Here is a 13,622-nt window from a genome sequence, read left to right on the forward strand (position 1 = left end):
GTCCACTTCACACCTGCACCCCTCCTCCACCAGCGACCTCTACAGTGTATGTCACAGCTGACCAGGTGAGAAGACAGCTACAGAGACTTCACATGAACAAGGCTGCAGGCCCTGATGGCATCCCCCCCAGGGTGCTTAAAGCCTGTGCCACCCAACTTTGTGGAATCCTGCAGTATGTCTTCAACATGAGCTTGAGTCTCCAGAAGGTTCCTGTGATGTGGAAGACGTCCTGCGTTCCTGTGCCAAAGACTCCGAGGCCCAGTGACATCAAGGACTACAGGCCAGTGGCATTGACTTCCCACGTCATGAAGACCATGGAGAGACTTGTCCTGGAGCAGCTCCGGCCCATGATCCAGCCTCTTCTAGACCCCCTTCAGTTCGCCTATCAGCCTCGTCTGGGAGTAGAGGATGCCATCATATACCTGCTGAACCGAGTCTATGACAACCTAGATAAGCCAGGCAGCACTGTGAGGGTCATGTTTTTTTTTTACTTTTCCAGTGCATTTAACACCATTCAGCCTGCTCTTCTGGGTGACAAGCTGAACGTGATCAGTGTTGCTAATAACGCCGTTAAAAATAACGCGTTAGGTAACGGCGTCATTTTGTCAGTAACGGGACAATATAATTAATTACTTTTCCTGTCGTTACAACGCCGTTGACGTTACTGGTCATTAAAAGCGGTGCGTTACTATATATTGATATACTAACAGTAATGTGAGCGGACCGCTGCCCAGGCTAGTGAGGAGTAACAGACCTCGATAGGTCACAGTTCTCGGTGTAACACCTGTTTAACTTAACAAGTCAGTAAGCGATTGGCTAAGGCAGAGTTATGTTAGCCAATCAAAGCCAGTGTTTTTACACGCGCGCTGAATCACACCAGTGACACGACACAAACGGAGAAGAGGCAGAAATGGCGAGTCAGGGGCAAGCCGAAGTAAAATTTACATAATAAACATTATAAACGATATAAACATTATTTAAGAAAATACAAGTTCCTGAATGTCTACCAGACTGGGTATTTGATTTATTTAATTAAGAATAGAGGTTATATTGTTAAGTTTATTTCTGTTGTGAACAAACCAGTTGTCTCAGGTTGAGAGAATTTAATTTAATTTGATAGATGTAAATGCACTTTATATAGTGTGACTGTTTACTTTTGCTTTTTTTTCCCAAAGATTAGGGATTTTAAAGGATTTTACCCTGCACTGGTCTGTGGATGTACAATAAATATCAAAAGTTAAACACCTTTCTGATCTACTCATTTCAACTGACTGTGAAAACTGCTTTTTCAAAAAAAATCCTTATTTATTGGCATATAACTTTTTTTTTTACTGTAACGCAAATAGTTACTTTTCCTGGTAAAGAGTTACTTTTATTATAGAGTAATTCAGTTACTAACTCAGTTACTTTTTTGAACAAGTAGTGAGTAACTATAACTAATTACTTTTTTAAAGTAACGTTCCCAACACTGAACGTGATGCAGGTAGACGCTCCCCTTGTGTCCTGGATTGTTGACTACCTGACTGGCAGACCAAAGTATGTACGTCTACAGCACTGTGTGTCAGACAGAGTAGTCAGCAACACGGGAGCCCCGCAAGGTACTGTTCTGTCTCCCTTCCTCTTCACCCTCTACAAAACTGACTTCAACTACTGCACAGAGACCTGCCACCTCCAGAAGTTTTCTGATGATTCTGCACTAGTTGGATGTATCAGCGGGGGTGATGAAGAGGAGTACAGGGCGACGGTGAACGACTTTGTTGCGTGGTGTGAGCTGAACCATCTACAGCTCAACGTGACAAAGACAAAGGAGCTGGTGGTAGACCTGAGGAGGGACAAAACACAGGTGACCCCTGTTTCCATCAGAGGGGTCAGTGTGGACACTGTGGAGGATTACAAATATCTGGGTGTACACATCGACAACAAACTGGACTGGGCTAAGAGCACCGACGCCCTCTACAAGAAGGGCCAAAGTCGACTCTATTTTCTGAGGCGGCTGAGGTCCTTCAATATCTGCAGGACCATGTTGAGGATCTTTTATGAGTCTGTAGTGGCCAGTACCATCCTATACATGGTGGCATGCTGGGGCACCAGGCTGAGGGTGGCAGATGCCAACAGACTAAATAAACTGATCCGAAGAGCCAGTGATGTTGTGGGTGTGGAGCTGGACACGCTGACGGCAGTGTGTGAGAGGAGGACACTGTCCAAGCTGCGCACCATCATGAACAATGGCTTCCACCCTCTGCATCACAGTGATGAGCCACAGGAGCACAGTGCAAGACTCATTCTGCCTAAATGCACTACAGAACGTCACAGGAGGTCTTTCCTACCAGTGGCTATCAAACTTTACAACTCCTCTATTATAACATGACACCACCCACATGTACAGTAATATTCTATTCTATAATATATATATTGTATTATACTTTACTTCATTATCCGTTATTGTATTATAAGCCCTTATAGTTTTAGATAATTTTAAGTTAATTTTTCTTGCTGTATTTACTTCTTGGGAGGGCTTATACCTATTTAGGTTGCTACAGTAATAAGTGCAATTTCCCACCTGGGATCAATAAAGTATTTCTGATTCTGATTCAAAGTGTGGGGCGCGCCCCACTAGTGGGACGCATGGGTATTGCAGGTGGGGCGCAAGCAATTGGAAGAAATGAACCTTTTTAAAGCCTGGTTTATACTTTCGCGAGTGACCGTAGCGCGTTACTCCGCCCACCTCGCGCGAACAGTGGAAGCGTTTATACTTTCCGCGTGCAGTGTTCTCCAAGACGATATGTGGTAGTATAAAGAAACGCCCCTCAACAACAAGGGAATGGAGCTTTATGATGAATTTTAATGTTGCTTTGTGTTTCAGGTTTGAAAAGTACTTTAAAATGCTTGAAATTGTAACTACTTCGTTTCACAACAAATAACTATCTGACTGAACAGTTCTCTTGTATTACGTTAACAAATACGAGCCTCTTGTAATTCCAGGACGAAACATGAGAGAACGTGAAGACGTTAAGATTGGGCGTTTTGAAAATAAACCACCATTAAATAATGTGATTAAAATCGAATTATTTTGAATCATTTCGAGTATATGTATAAATATTTAACTTAATTAAGTTTAACATGCTGGGAAATATTGAACTGGACCTTGAAAGTGACGTACAAGTGCTTTAATTCCACCTTGTTTAGTTGTATGAGCCCAGCAAACATGACTTTGTTCATTGCGCTGAGGCGCGGTGCGCACAAAGTTACAAAGTTCGAGAGGTGCACGACCTTGCGATTCGACAGCGCGTGAGGCCCTCGCGCACAGGCGGAGCCACAGCGATTACGTCATTTTCGCCGCACGGACCCTCGCGACGCGTCAAGTATAAATCGTTTTAATGCCTTTTTGTTTTGCATAAGCCCCGGATGTTTAAAATGACTGCGGAACAGCGTTAACCAGGGCTAGATTCGGCGCCCTTTAATGAACCTCCGGTCAACAAATTACGTTCGCCCCCCCCCCATCATGACAATCTCACACCCCCCCCCCCCCCCCATCAACAAATCACGATCGCTAAACCCCCCCCGTCAACAAATTTGTTTGGGTGATATGGGACAGGTGGGGCATGAAATTTCCCCTTCTTCTGAGGTGGGGAATGATAGAAAAAGTTTGGGAACCACTGCACTATGGCAATACCCTCTCTGCTATCTTTAATGAATTGGCACCATTAAAGACTCGCAAAGTATCTTTCACCCAGCCTGCCCCCTGGTTTACACCAGAGTTGCGTAAACTAAAATCTGCTGGTCGTCTGCTTGAGCGTCGCTGGAGGAGAACTGGCCTGACGGTGCATGCCCTCGCTTATAAGGATCATGTTGGCAGGTATAAAGAGGAACTGCAAAAAGCAAAAATATTTTATTATTCGAATGTCATACAGTGCTCCACTGGCAATCCGTGAGCTCTTTTTCAATTAGTTAATAAGTTGACTCACCCTCTTGGGGAACTCGGAATTGTTTTCCCTTAACACCTTCGGCTGAGCTCTGTACACAGTTTATTAACTTTTTTTATTTGAAAATTGACTTGATCTATTCGCAGTTCTCTTTTACCCAGTCTACAGCCAATCTTCAATTTCTGCCTGCACAATTTTCTGGTAGCTGCTTGTCTACTTTTTCTACTGTTAATGAGAGTTATGTGGGTCAGCTCATTTTGAAATCTAGAGCCACCACGTGTCAGTTAGACCCCATCCCAACGCAGTGGGTGAAATTTTGCCTTCCTGCTCTCTGTCCCCTTATCACCAAGGTCATAAATGCATCACTCATTGCAGGTTTGGTCCCGCCCTGTCTGAAGTTAGCTGCGGTTACTCCTGTGCTAAAAAAACCTGGCCTTGACCCTGAGAATTTTGCTAACTTTAGGCTTATTTCTAATCTTCCTTTCCTGGCCAAACTACTAGAGCGAACTGTTGCTGCTCAGCTAACTGAACATCTGGAATCGAATGATTTGTTTGAGGTGTTCCAGTCTGGTTTCAGGAGGAACCATAGCACCGATACGACGTTACTTAGGGTTGTGAACGATTTGTTAATAGCTGCTGACCAGGGGATGATGAATGTGTGGATTCTCTTAGACTTGACTGCTGCGTTTGATACTGTTTTCCATAACCTGCTACTTGCTAGGCTTGAAACTCTTATAGGTATAAGTGGTACTGCCCTTTTATGGTTTAAGTCCTACCTCTCAGATAGGCAGCAGTTTGTATCTATTGGAGACTTCCAGTCTGACTTGTGTGCGCTGTCTCGTGGTGTCCCCCAGGGCTCTGTACTTGGCCCTCTGCTTTTTATACTATATATGCTCCCCCTGGGTAACATTATTAGATGGCATGGTCTCCAGTTCCACAGTTTTGCTGATGATGTCCAGATTTATATTTACACTAAACCATCTCATACTTGTCCACCCGGTGTGCTGATTGACCGACGCTGCACTGTGGGCTCCCGTAGTTCCGTGAGTTTAAGGTGTAAGCTGTAAGGTGTGTTTGAAACCGATAGAGGGAGAGAGCGAAGAGTACTATTGTTTAGTTGTGTTGTGAATAAAGTTTCCCTCCATGGGATATTTTGGATTAAGCAGTTTCTGCCTCGGTTACCGAACCCGCTTCAATGGATTATACTTTCGCGAGTGACTGTAGCGCGCGGCTCCGCACACCTCGCGCGAACGGCGGAAGCGTTTATACGTCCGAAACGATATGTGGTAGTATAAAGAAACACCCCTCAAAAACAGGGGAATGAACATTTACCTGACAAAAATTAATGTTGCATTGTGTTCCAGGTTTGAAAAATGCTGGAATTTAGGCTAAAGTGAGTTTTTTTTTTTGTTTTTTGCTTGTTCCTGGTTGCACTTTAACCCTAAAGGGGAAATTTAAATGAAAAATAAATTAAAACTTTTTTTAACCATTCCTTTATCATCTAGTTTTTTAATAAAGAAAAATAAATCTATTAAAATCGGATAAAAAAAAATTAATCGAAGATTTTTTTGGGGGGCCATATCAATCAATCAATCAATCAAAGTTTATTTGTATAGCGCTTTTCACAACACATGTTGTCACAAAGCGCCTTACAGGATTTAAAAGGTTAACAATACTACGGGTCCAGAACCCTAATGAGCAAGCCAAAGGCGACAGTGGCGAGGAAAAACTCCCTATGATAGTGGGGAATAGGAAGAAACCTCGGGAGAACCAAGACTCAAAAGGGAACCCATCCTCCATTGGGCGGCCCGTTAACACACAGATTACACAAAATACAGACAAATACACAAGTCACCCAGCTCTACCTGCTACTGCTAGGAAGTTCAGTAACCTTCCCTTTTCTATTCTGGGGTTTGTCGTCTCCTCCTCTGCACAAGTTCGAAATTTGGGTGTCACTTTTGACACAACACTGTCGTTCGAACCCCACATAAAAAATGTCTGCAAAACTGCCTTTTTCCATTTAAAGAACACTTCCAGAATCTGCCCATTTCTGTCCTCTGCTGCGGCTGAGATCATTACTCATGCATTTGTGACTTCTAGACTAGACTATTGTAATGCATTGTTACATGGTCTCCCTACCCGGCTTTTAAATAGACTGCAGTATGTGCAAAACTCTGCTGCCAGGGTGTTGATCCATAAAAGATCCTGGGAACATATTACACCAGTATTGAGGGATCTTCACTGGCTCCCAGTTCAGTTTAGAGTACAGTATAAAATACTGTTAACTGTTTTTAAATCTCTCCATGATCTTGCCCCCACATATCTGAGGAATCTACTTCAGATGTATGTTCCAACTCGCACTTTACGCTCCTCAAATTCTCATCTCCTAATTGTGCCTTCTACAAAACTTTGTACTGTAGGTGACAGAGCATTCTGTGTCGCTGGCCCAAAACTGTGGAATGGGCTCCCTCTACAGCTGCGTATATGTTCTTCTCTACCTTGTTTCAAAGCCGGTCTTAAAACTTATCTCTTCCAGCTAGCATATGAGTGAGAATTTTATTTGAATTTGTATAAATGCTATCTACTTTAGTAAGTTAGTGTTTAAATTATTACTTTATTTTATTGTTGTTACTCTGATTTTTAGTCTATTTTAGATATTGCCAATAATATTTGCTGTATCATCTGTTTTTTCTTTTTTATCTTTATTGATCTACATTTGTATATTGTGTATCTCCTTTTATATTGTACAGTGTCCTTGGGTCTCTTGAAAGGCGCTTTATAAAATAAAAGTATTATTATTATTAACATATGTACATCCTCTAATCACACACACACACACACACACACACACACCTTTGCTCGTGTGTGATCTGTATTGAGGAACACCAGGGGTTCAAGAGGACACTGGGACTTGACTGCAGTGATGGGGTTTGGAGAGCTCAGATGCACAGTAAGAGAGAGAGAGTAAGGAATCTGTGCAGATCCTGGAGTTATCTCGGACACTATACCACCACTCATACCTGAGGGTAAAACCAGGGAAACCAGTGCAAAAGAGGCAAATTTGAGATGAATGACAGATACATAACACATTAACAATAGATTACTTTAATCAAGGCATGTTAATTTGTACATGAACTATATGGTGATATTGTTTTGTGTTACCTGGTGGGGAGTAGCGGGGGTTGAGAACTGCCGGCAGACAGAAGCGAAGTGAGTAATCTGCCTGCACAGAGAGCTCGGTGACGTACACAAAGGTGACTGCAGCACTCTGTCCTGGGGGCAGGCTTCCCACACTCAGGCGGAATACATCAGTGCTCTCCTCACTCTCCTCTAATAAGAAGCCCTGCTGGCCTGAGCTCAGAGCTTCGTCATAGAGTTCTCGCGCCTTCCACAAAAACAAAACACACATGTAAAAAAAAGATCAATGATATCAATTTGCATATCTTTTTAGTGTGAAAGGAATGTTATTACAACAAATTCTTCTCTGAGAAATCTACAGTCAAGGTTAGTTTATAACTTTCTATAGTTTAAGCCCATATATTTAAGGTAACTCCTAAAATTGCCCAAGCCTAAGTGTGTCTAAGTACAAACTCACTGATTTACTATTCATTGTAAGAATCTATTAACCATCTCTGCTATCTGTACCATTTCAGGACTTGCACAATCACTTCGTGCAAGGAACCACTAAAACTGGATGCTATCAAAACACAAGGAGCAAGTACGAACCCAGGATAATGGGTGCTCAGGTTTTATGTATGATTTTCATCCACTGTTGGACCTTTTAAAATGCATAATTTCTGTAATGTATCCAGGTTTAGTTGAATATCAACGATGCTTCGCTGAAGACTCTGCTCCTCATCCTCTCTGACTCACCTTCTCTTTCTCTTGTACCTCAGCCACAACCTCCCGGTCTGCAATCTTGGCACTGAAGTGGCAGACAGCAGCCTCAGCAGTCATGGGGAACACAAACAGAGCCTCCACTGGGCCCTGCTCCTCATTCACATACTGCAGGGTGGAGCTCACTGTAGCTACATGCCCCTCAGTCTGTAGATTCACCTCTATGCTCTTCAGAGGGACTGATCAGGAAACACACAGGTATAGTTTAGTTAGCTGAATAAAACCCACCCTGAACCATTCTATAAGCCTCTCTGAGTGGCACAGCTTTGCAAAAACAAACATGACATGAGCAAACTGAAATCTGCAAATTGATGCATATGATGCAATCAAATAAAATTTTGGCAACTTTTGAACAGGCTTTGGATAGTTTCCATTTAAAGTAACTGGCAACACTATAGAGGAGTTTTAAAACAAAAAAGAATACAAATCTTTTAGCAGAAAAGACAACAGAATTTTCTAGTTCATACCTGGCTCATTCTTGTTGGTAACTAAGCCACAGTTCACCATTATGCCCTCTACAATCCAAGCTCTGGGTGTTATCTAAAACATAATAAAAACTGATTTAAAAATGGAATTTACATGAATTACTTATTGAAATAATTATTTGCAGAGATGGTAAAAGAAAAACTCGATTATACCTCAATTGACAAGATTAGGCAGTCTAGAAATTGACCTATTACATATTACTGTTACGGTGCATCGCCTGACTTCTGCCTCGGTGTGTCTGTGTTTACGTCCGTTCATGTCCATGACTGCTTGTGTTTACGTGTATGTATAGGCATGCATGTGTTTGTTTTTGTCATTATTCTAACCTGGGGGTATTCCAGGGGGGTATTCCAGAAAGCGGGTTAAGTGTCTCTACATAACTCAGGGTATGTTAACTGAGTTCACTACAACCCGGAGTTTTCTGTTCCAGAAAGCGGGTTAAAACAAACTCTGTGTCAGTTGCTATAGCAACTTATGCTCTGAAGCTAACCTGCTTGCTGTCAGGTTTACTTGAACCTAAACCCGAGTTACAAACACGTGTCATCATGACGTGTCCTTTCCTCGAGGATCCTGTGGATATTGAAGCTCAGTTTATTTGCCAAGCTCTTCATCGGAATCGACTTATAAAACCCCGAATAGGCCTACTATCAGTTTCGGATTTTTTATTTTATTTTTTTAATGAACGTTATTGTTTTTCAGCACAATCCATTACTTACATTAGTAACATTATTAAGCGTCACATTTCAAATATTACACACGGATCAGCCCTCAGTTCTCTCCAGATTTTTATACATCGCTCTTCGTTTTTTTGCTAGTGGAAGTTTTCTTTCTTGCCTTTATTTTTGGGACAAACTAACAAACAGCTGAGACGAATCACTGCTGATTACGCCGGTTTAGCCTAGGCTTTAGCCAGTTTAGCCGGCTCATGTCAATCTCTAGTTTGGGCCGATTGGGAGGGAAAAATAAATCTGGGCCGGATTTGGGCATGCAACTCCCGGGCTGAAAAAGTTGCCCACTCCGGCCCTGCCCCCAGATGCCAAAGTCAAGTGGCACTAGCCATGCTAACTAGCCACCTGCCACAAGGTCCCATTTCTGCGTGGCACAGAGGCCACTTCATGCTGCCACATGCCAAACAGGGACCGAACCCTTACAGGTGACTTGGAAGAAAGATGTACCTCCCTATGACCTCAAAGATGCTTTGTGATCGTCCAGATGTGAGTTCGATAAGTTCTGTATTTGTTTGCTCTTCCCAAGTTCCCTGAATATTTTCCTGAACTAAATTTTGACTTGAATTGTTCAAACTGAACTTGAAATTCACATTTAATGTTTGGATTTCAGACTTTTTTTTATGATATCATGATTTCAAGTTCAGGTTCTGGTGACACTGGATCGTCATACCCATGCAAATTAAAATGCAGTTTTCTCGCATTTGCATTGTGAAAATTAATTTTGACACAGACTGGCGATGTCTGTATCAAACAGGAGAGGTACTATTAACACTTAACACTTTAACATTTGAATTTTGACATATTTTTAGAGTGGTGGTGAATACCATTGAATGCAAATGCATATTAGGTCAATCACATTTTAATTTTGATGCAACTGTACCATGATCACATGAAACATGCTAATTCACACTGGGGAAATACATTTTGATTAAAATAAAAGTACAAATAAAGCAACTGAATGTTGCAACTGAACTGGCGAAAAAAAAATTTGAAGAGCAAAATCCGTACGCATGGATTACTAAACCGTACGCACGGATTTATAAACCGTACGTACGGATTACTAAACTGTACGCACGGATTACTAAACCGTACGCACGGATTTATAAACCGTACGTACGAATTACTAAACCGTACGCACGGATTTATAAAACGTGAGTACAGATTTTGCTTTCTCCGGGCCTCCGTAGCTTTCTCCCTAGTAACTCCAGGGCTCCGTAGGTTTTAGACTACTCCGCCCATGCTCTTCAAATTTTTTTTTCGCTCCGTAGGTTTCCATGACTGGTTGTGAAATAATTTTTGATCACCAACACTGAGTTTCTGCTTATTAGCACAGCAACCAGGCACAAGGTATCGGATTTGGGTATCGGAGCCTCATTTGTGATTACAAGCAGGGGCGGTTTGTTAATTAGCGCGATTGGGCGACGCACCACGAAAGGATGAAAAGGAAGTTTTTTTTTTCTCTCACATTCTATCACGGTATTTAACTAGCTATTTCTGTTATGGACAGTGTCTCTTGCCTCTGAATGCCATTGTCCAATCAGCGTTGAGGTGCATTCCTTGTAGTATGATTTTAGTCTAACTGAAAATCGCCTCGACTGCTCTCGTAGACTCTCGTGTTAATATTTTTTTTTCAAAGTGTAGGCACTGCAATGCAATGTCTATAGGCCCTTTTCACACTTCCGCATTTTTTCTTCCGGAAGCTCTCGTCGCAGGGTAAAGTTACTTCCGTTAAACAGTAAACAATGGCAGAGTCCAAGAACAAGAGCTTTTGCAGTGTACCAGGGTGTTCAAACTCAAAGTAAAAACAGCCGTATCTCAGTTTCCATGGTTTTCCGGCTGACGACGAGCCGAAAAGAAAATGGGTTTGTGCAATTAGAAGAGATGAAGGCGAAAACTTTGTGATACGGAGGGGAAGTACCTTTGTGTGTAGCCTGCATTTCACTGCTGCAGACTACATAGCAGGAAGCTCGTGACTAAAAGTTGGTACTGTTTCCAGCCGGTTTTAGTGGAACAGTTTCAATGTTCCCTCTCAAAGGCTGTCCGCATTTGAAAGAGCAAGCTCTCGGCTAGGAGTAGACGATCGTCCACCAGAGTCGGAGGTTGTGGAAGATATGAGCATTTGCAGTAGCATCTAGCTCTGCTCGGTAGCATCTAGCTCTGATCCGTAGCATCTAGCTCTGCTCGGTAGCATCTAGCTCTGATCGGTAGCATCTAGCTCTGACTATCACATTGCTGTTGACTATATTGGACACTGAATAAACAATAACACTTAATAACTTGGTGTGTGTCATGAACTTGACTGATACTGATGTAAACCAAACAATCAATAGCTGACGTTACTTGGCTTGTTAACCTAGCTAGATATTGTTAACTAAAGCTGTCAGTATCATTCATAATATTATAATTAGTGGTGGGCCGTTATAACGCCGATAACGACCGACCACTAATTAAATTTTACTCGCTTGCAGACCGCTTTTATGTATTTATACACACACACACACAAATGTGTGTATATATATATATATATATATATATATATATATATATATATATATATATATATACAGATAAAAACAGTCTGCAAGCGAGTTAAATTTAATTAGTGGTCGGCCGACCCCGTGTGGCACTTAAAAAAAAAAAACGCACTCAGTCCTATAGCACCGATACTAAGCAAATTGGGTATGGTACCGTTTTTAATGACGAAGTATCGCAATACTACTCTAGTATTGGTATACCGTGCAACACTACCTCGTATGAGTGAATAAATTCTTCAACAAAGAATTTGTAGCCTCTATTCAACTTGGAACTCTTCGTTGTTGAATGTTCTCCAACGATCCTGGAAACGTCTTCAAAATTCAGTCTCGGCAGCGTCGACAGGGATGAAGTAAATACACCATGCTGAGGCATTGTCAACAACTATCTTCTGCGAGTACAGGAAATTGTTTTACCCAGCAGTGACGTATTTCTGCTTTGTTGTGCAATTATATATACGGTCTCGGGCCGAGACCGTATATATAAGTGGACTAGACGACACGAGTGAAAAGTGAAGCCTCCGTGTGTCAGCTGCCCTCTAATGGCTGGCTGCAGTACAACTTTTAACCCTGCCCATTCCCAAGTAAGTGAACGGGCCGGACGAGAAACTTTGAATTTTTATTACACGTAAAATAAGTTTTTTGAGCAATTATATTTTGTCAATTCTATAACACCCCATTGCGTTAGTATCTCTCCCAGTGTTTTTCTCTATGATAAACAGATTTTATAGAAGTTATTAAGTGTTATTTAAAGGGGTGTGGCGATAAGGTGATTGACAGTTAATAGCTGCGTTGGTTGACATCTAATACCCTATCAAAACTCTCTACAGCAAAACTCTCGACAGCAGTATTAAAACCTTTTACCTTTGTTTATTTTGTAAAACGTCAAAAGTGTCTATACTGGTGGGCGTATCCTAATGAATGTTGGGGCGGAGATACGGTCTCTGGCGGAGATACTGTCCTGCCTACCGGTTCTAATGCGCATGCTCTGGCTCCAATTTTCATCTACTGCACAAGGGCATCCAAGATGGCAGTGTCCATGCGGCCATCTTGGTGGCTTCAAAAATTCACAATGGGAGTCAACGGTGACGTACCGTCCATTATATATACCGTCACTGGTTCCGGGAGGGCTTGCCCTTACGTGCTTGCGTCAGACGTAACGTAGGGAAAATAACGGCAGCTAGCGACACGGCCAGCATTCCTTCAACCCAGAACAACTCAATCGTTTCATTAAGAGAAGTGCCATTCTGTCATCGTAATAATCAAGATAAACTAGCAACTAAGGAATTCGGGCCACCGAGACCAAATTTACAGTTGTGATCAAATTTATTCAACCCCCACTGAAATAAAGTGTTTTGGCCAGTTTGACATTGATTTTGATCATTTCAATCATCTTATTTACAATTATATCAAAGAGGCACTTATAAATTAGACAAACATAACATAATATTTATGATGGAATAACCACAAATGTCTTTACTGTGCTCACATCATTATCAGTTTTATTCAACCCCCTAGTGACATTATTTTTTAGTACTTAGTACAACATCCTTTTCCAGTTATGACAGCTTTCAAGCGTGAAGCATAGCTTGACACAAGTGTCTTGCAGCGACCTATGGGTATCTTAGCCCATTCTTCATGGGCAAAAGCCTCCAGTTCAGTCACATTCTTAGGCTTGCGCACTGCAACTGCCTTCTTTAGGTCCCACCAGAGGTTCTCAATTGGATTTAAGTCTGGTGATTGCGATGGCCACTCTAGAATGTTCCAGCCTTTCATGTTCAACCATGCTCTAGTGGACTTGGATGTGTGCTTCGGATCATTGTCCTGTTGGAAGGTCCAACGTCTCCCAAGCCGCAGGTTTGTGACTGACTCCATCACATTTTCCTCCAAGATCTCCTGGTACTGAAGGGAATTCATGGTACCCTGCACACGTTGAAGCTTTCCTGTACCATTAGAAGCAAAACAGCCCCAAAGCATAATTGACCCCCCGCCATGCTTCACAGTAGGCAAGGTGTTCTTTTGTTCATAAGCCTGGTTCTTCCTTCTCCAAACATAGC

At 42.1% G+C, this 13,622-nt stretch overlaps 1 protein-coding gene across 1 annotated transcript in view; it reads right to left on the bottom strand.

The window, feature by feature from the left end:
* LOC143515076 (von Willebrand factor A domain-containing protein 5A-like) overlaps window positions 1-13,622 on the bottom strand; it is a 52,115-nt gene that overhangs the window by 30,162 nt on the left and 8,331 nt on the right. Inside the window, exons 3-6 of the mRNA XM_077006999.1 lie at window positions 8,288-8,360; window positions 7,797-7,999; window positions 7,086-7,308; window positions 6,777-6,943 (exon numbers count right to left, since the gene is read on the bottom strand). Coding sequence (XP_076863114.1) covers window positions 6,777-6,943; window positions 7,086-7,308; window positions 7,797-7,999; window positions 8,288-8,327 — 633 coding nt within the window. The 5' untranslated portion in view covers window positions 8,328-8,360. The remainder of the gene's footprint in view (window positions 1-6,776; window positions 6,944-7,085; window positions 7,309-7,796; window positions 8,000-8,287; window positions 8,361-13,622) is intronic.

This window comes from Brachyhypopomus gauderio, chromosome 5 (genome assembly GCF_052324685.1).
Source record: "Brachyhypopomus gauderio isolate BG-103 chromosome 5, BGAUD_0.2, whole genome shotgun sequence".
Classification (NCBI taxonomy): Eukaryota; Metazoa; Chordata; class Actinopteri; order Gymnotiformes; family Hypopomidae; genus Brachyhypopomus; species Brachyhypopomus gauderio.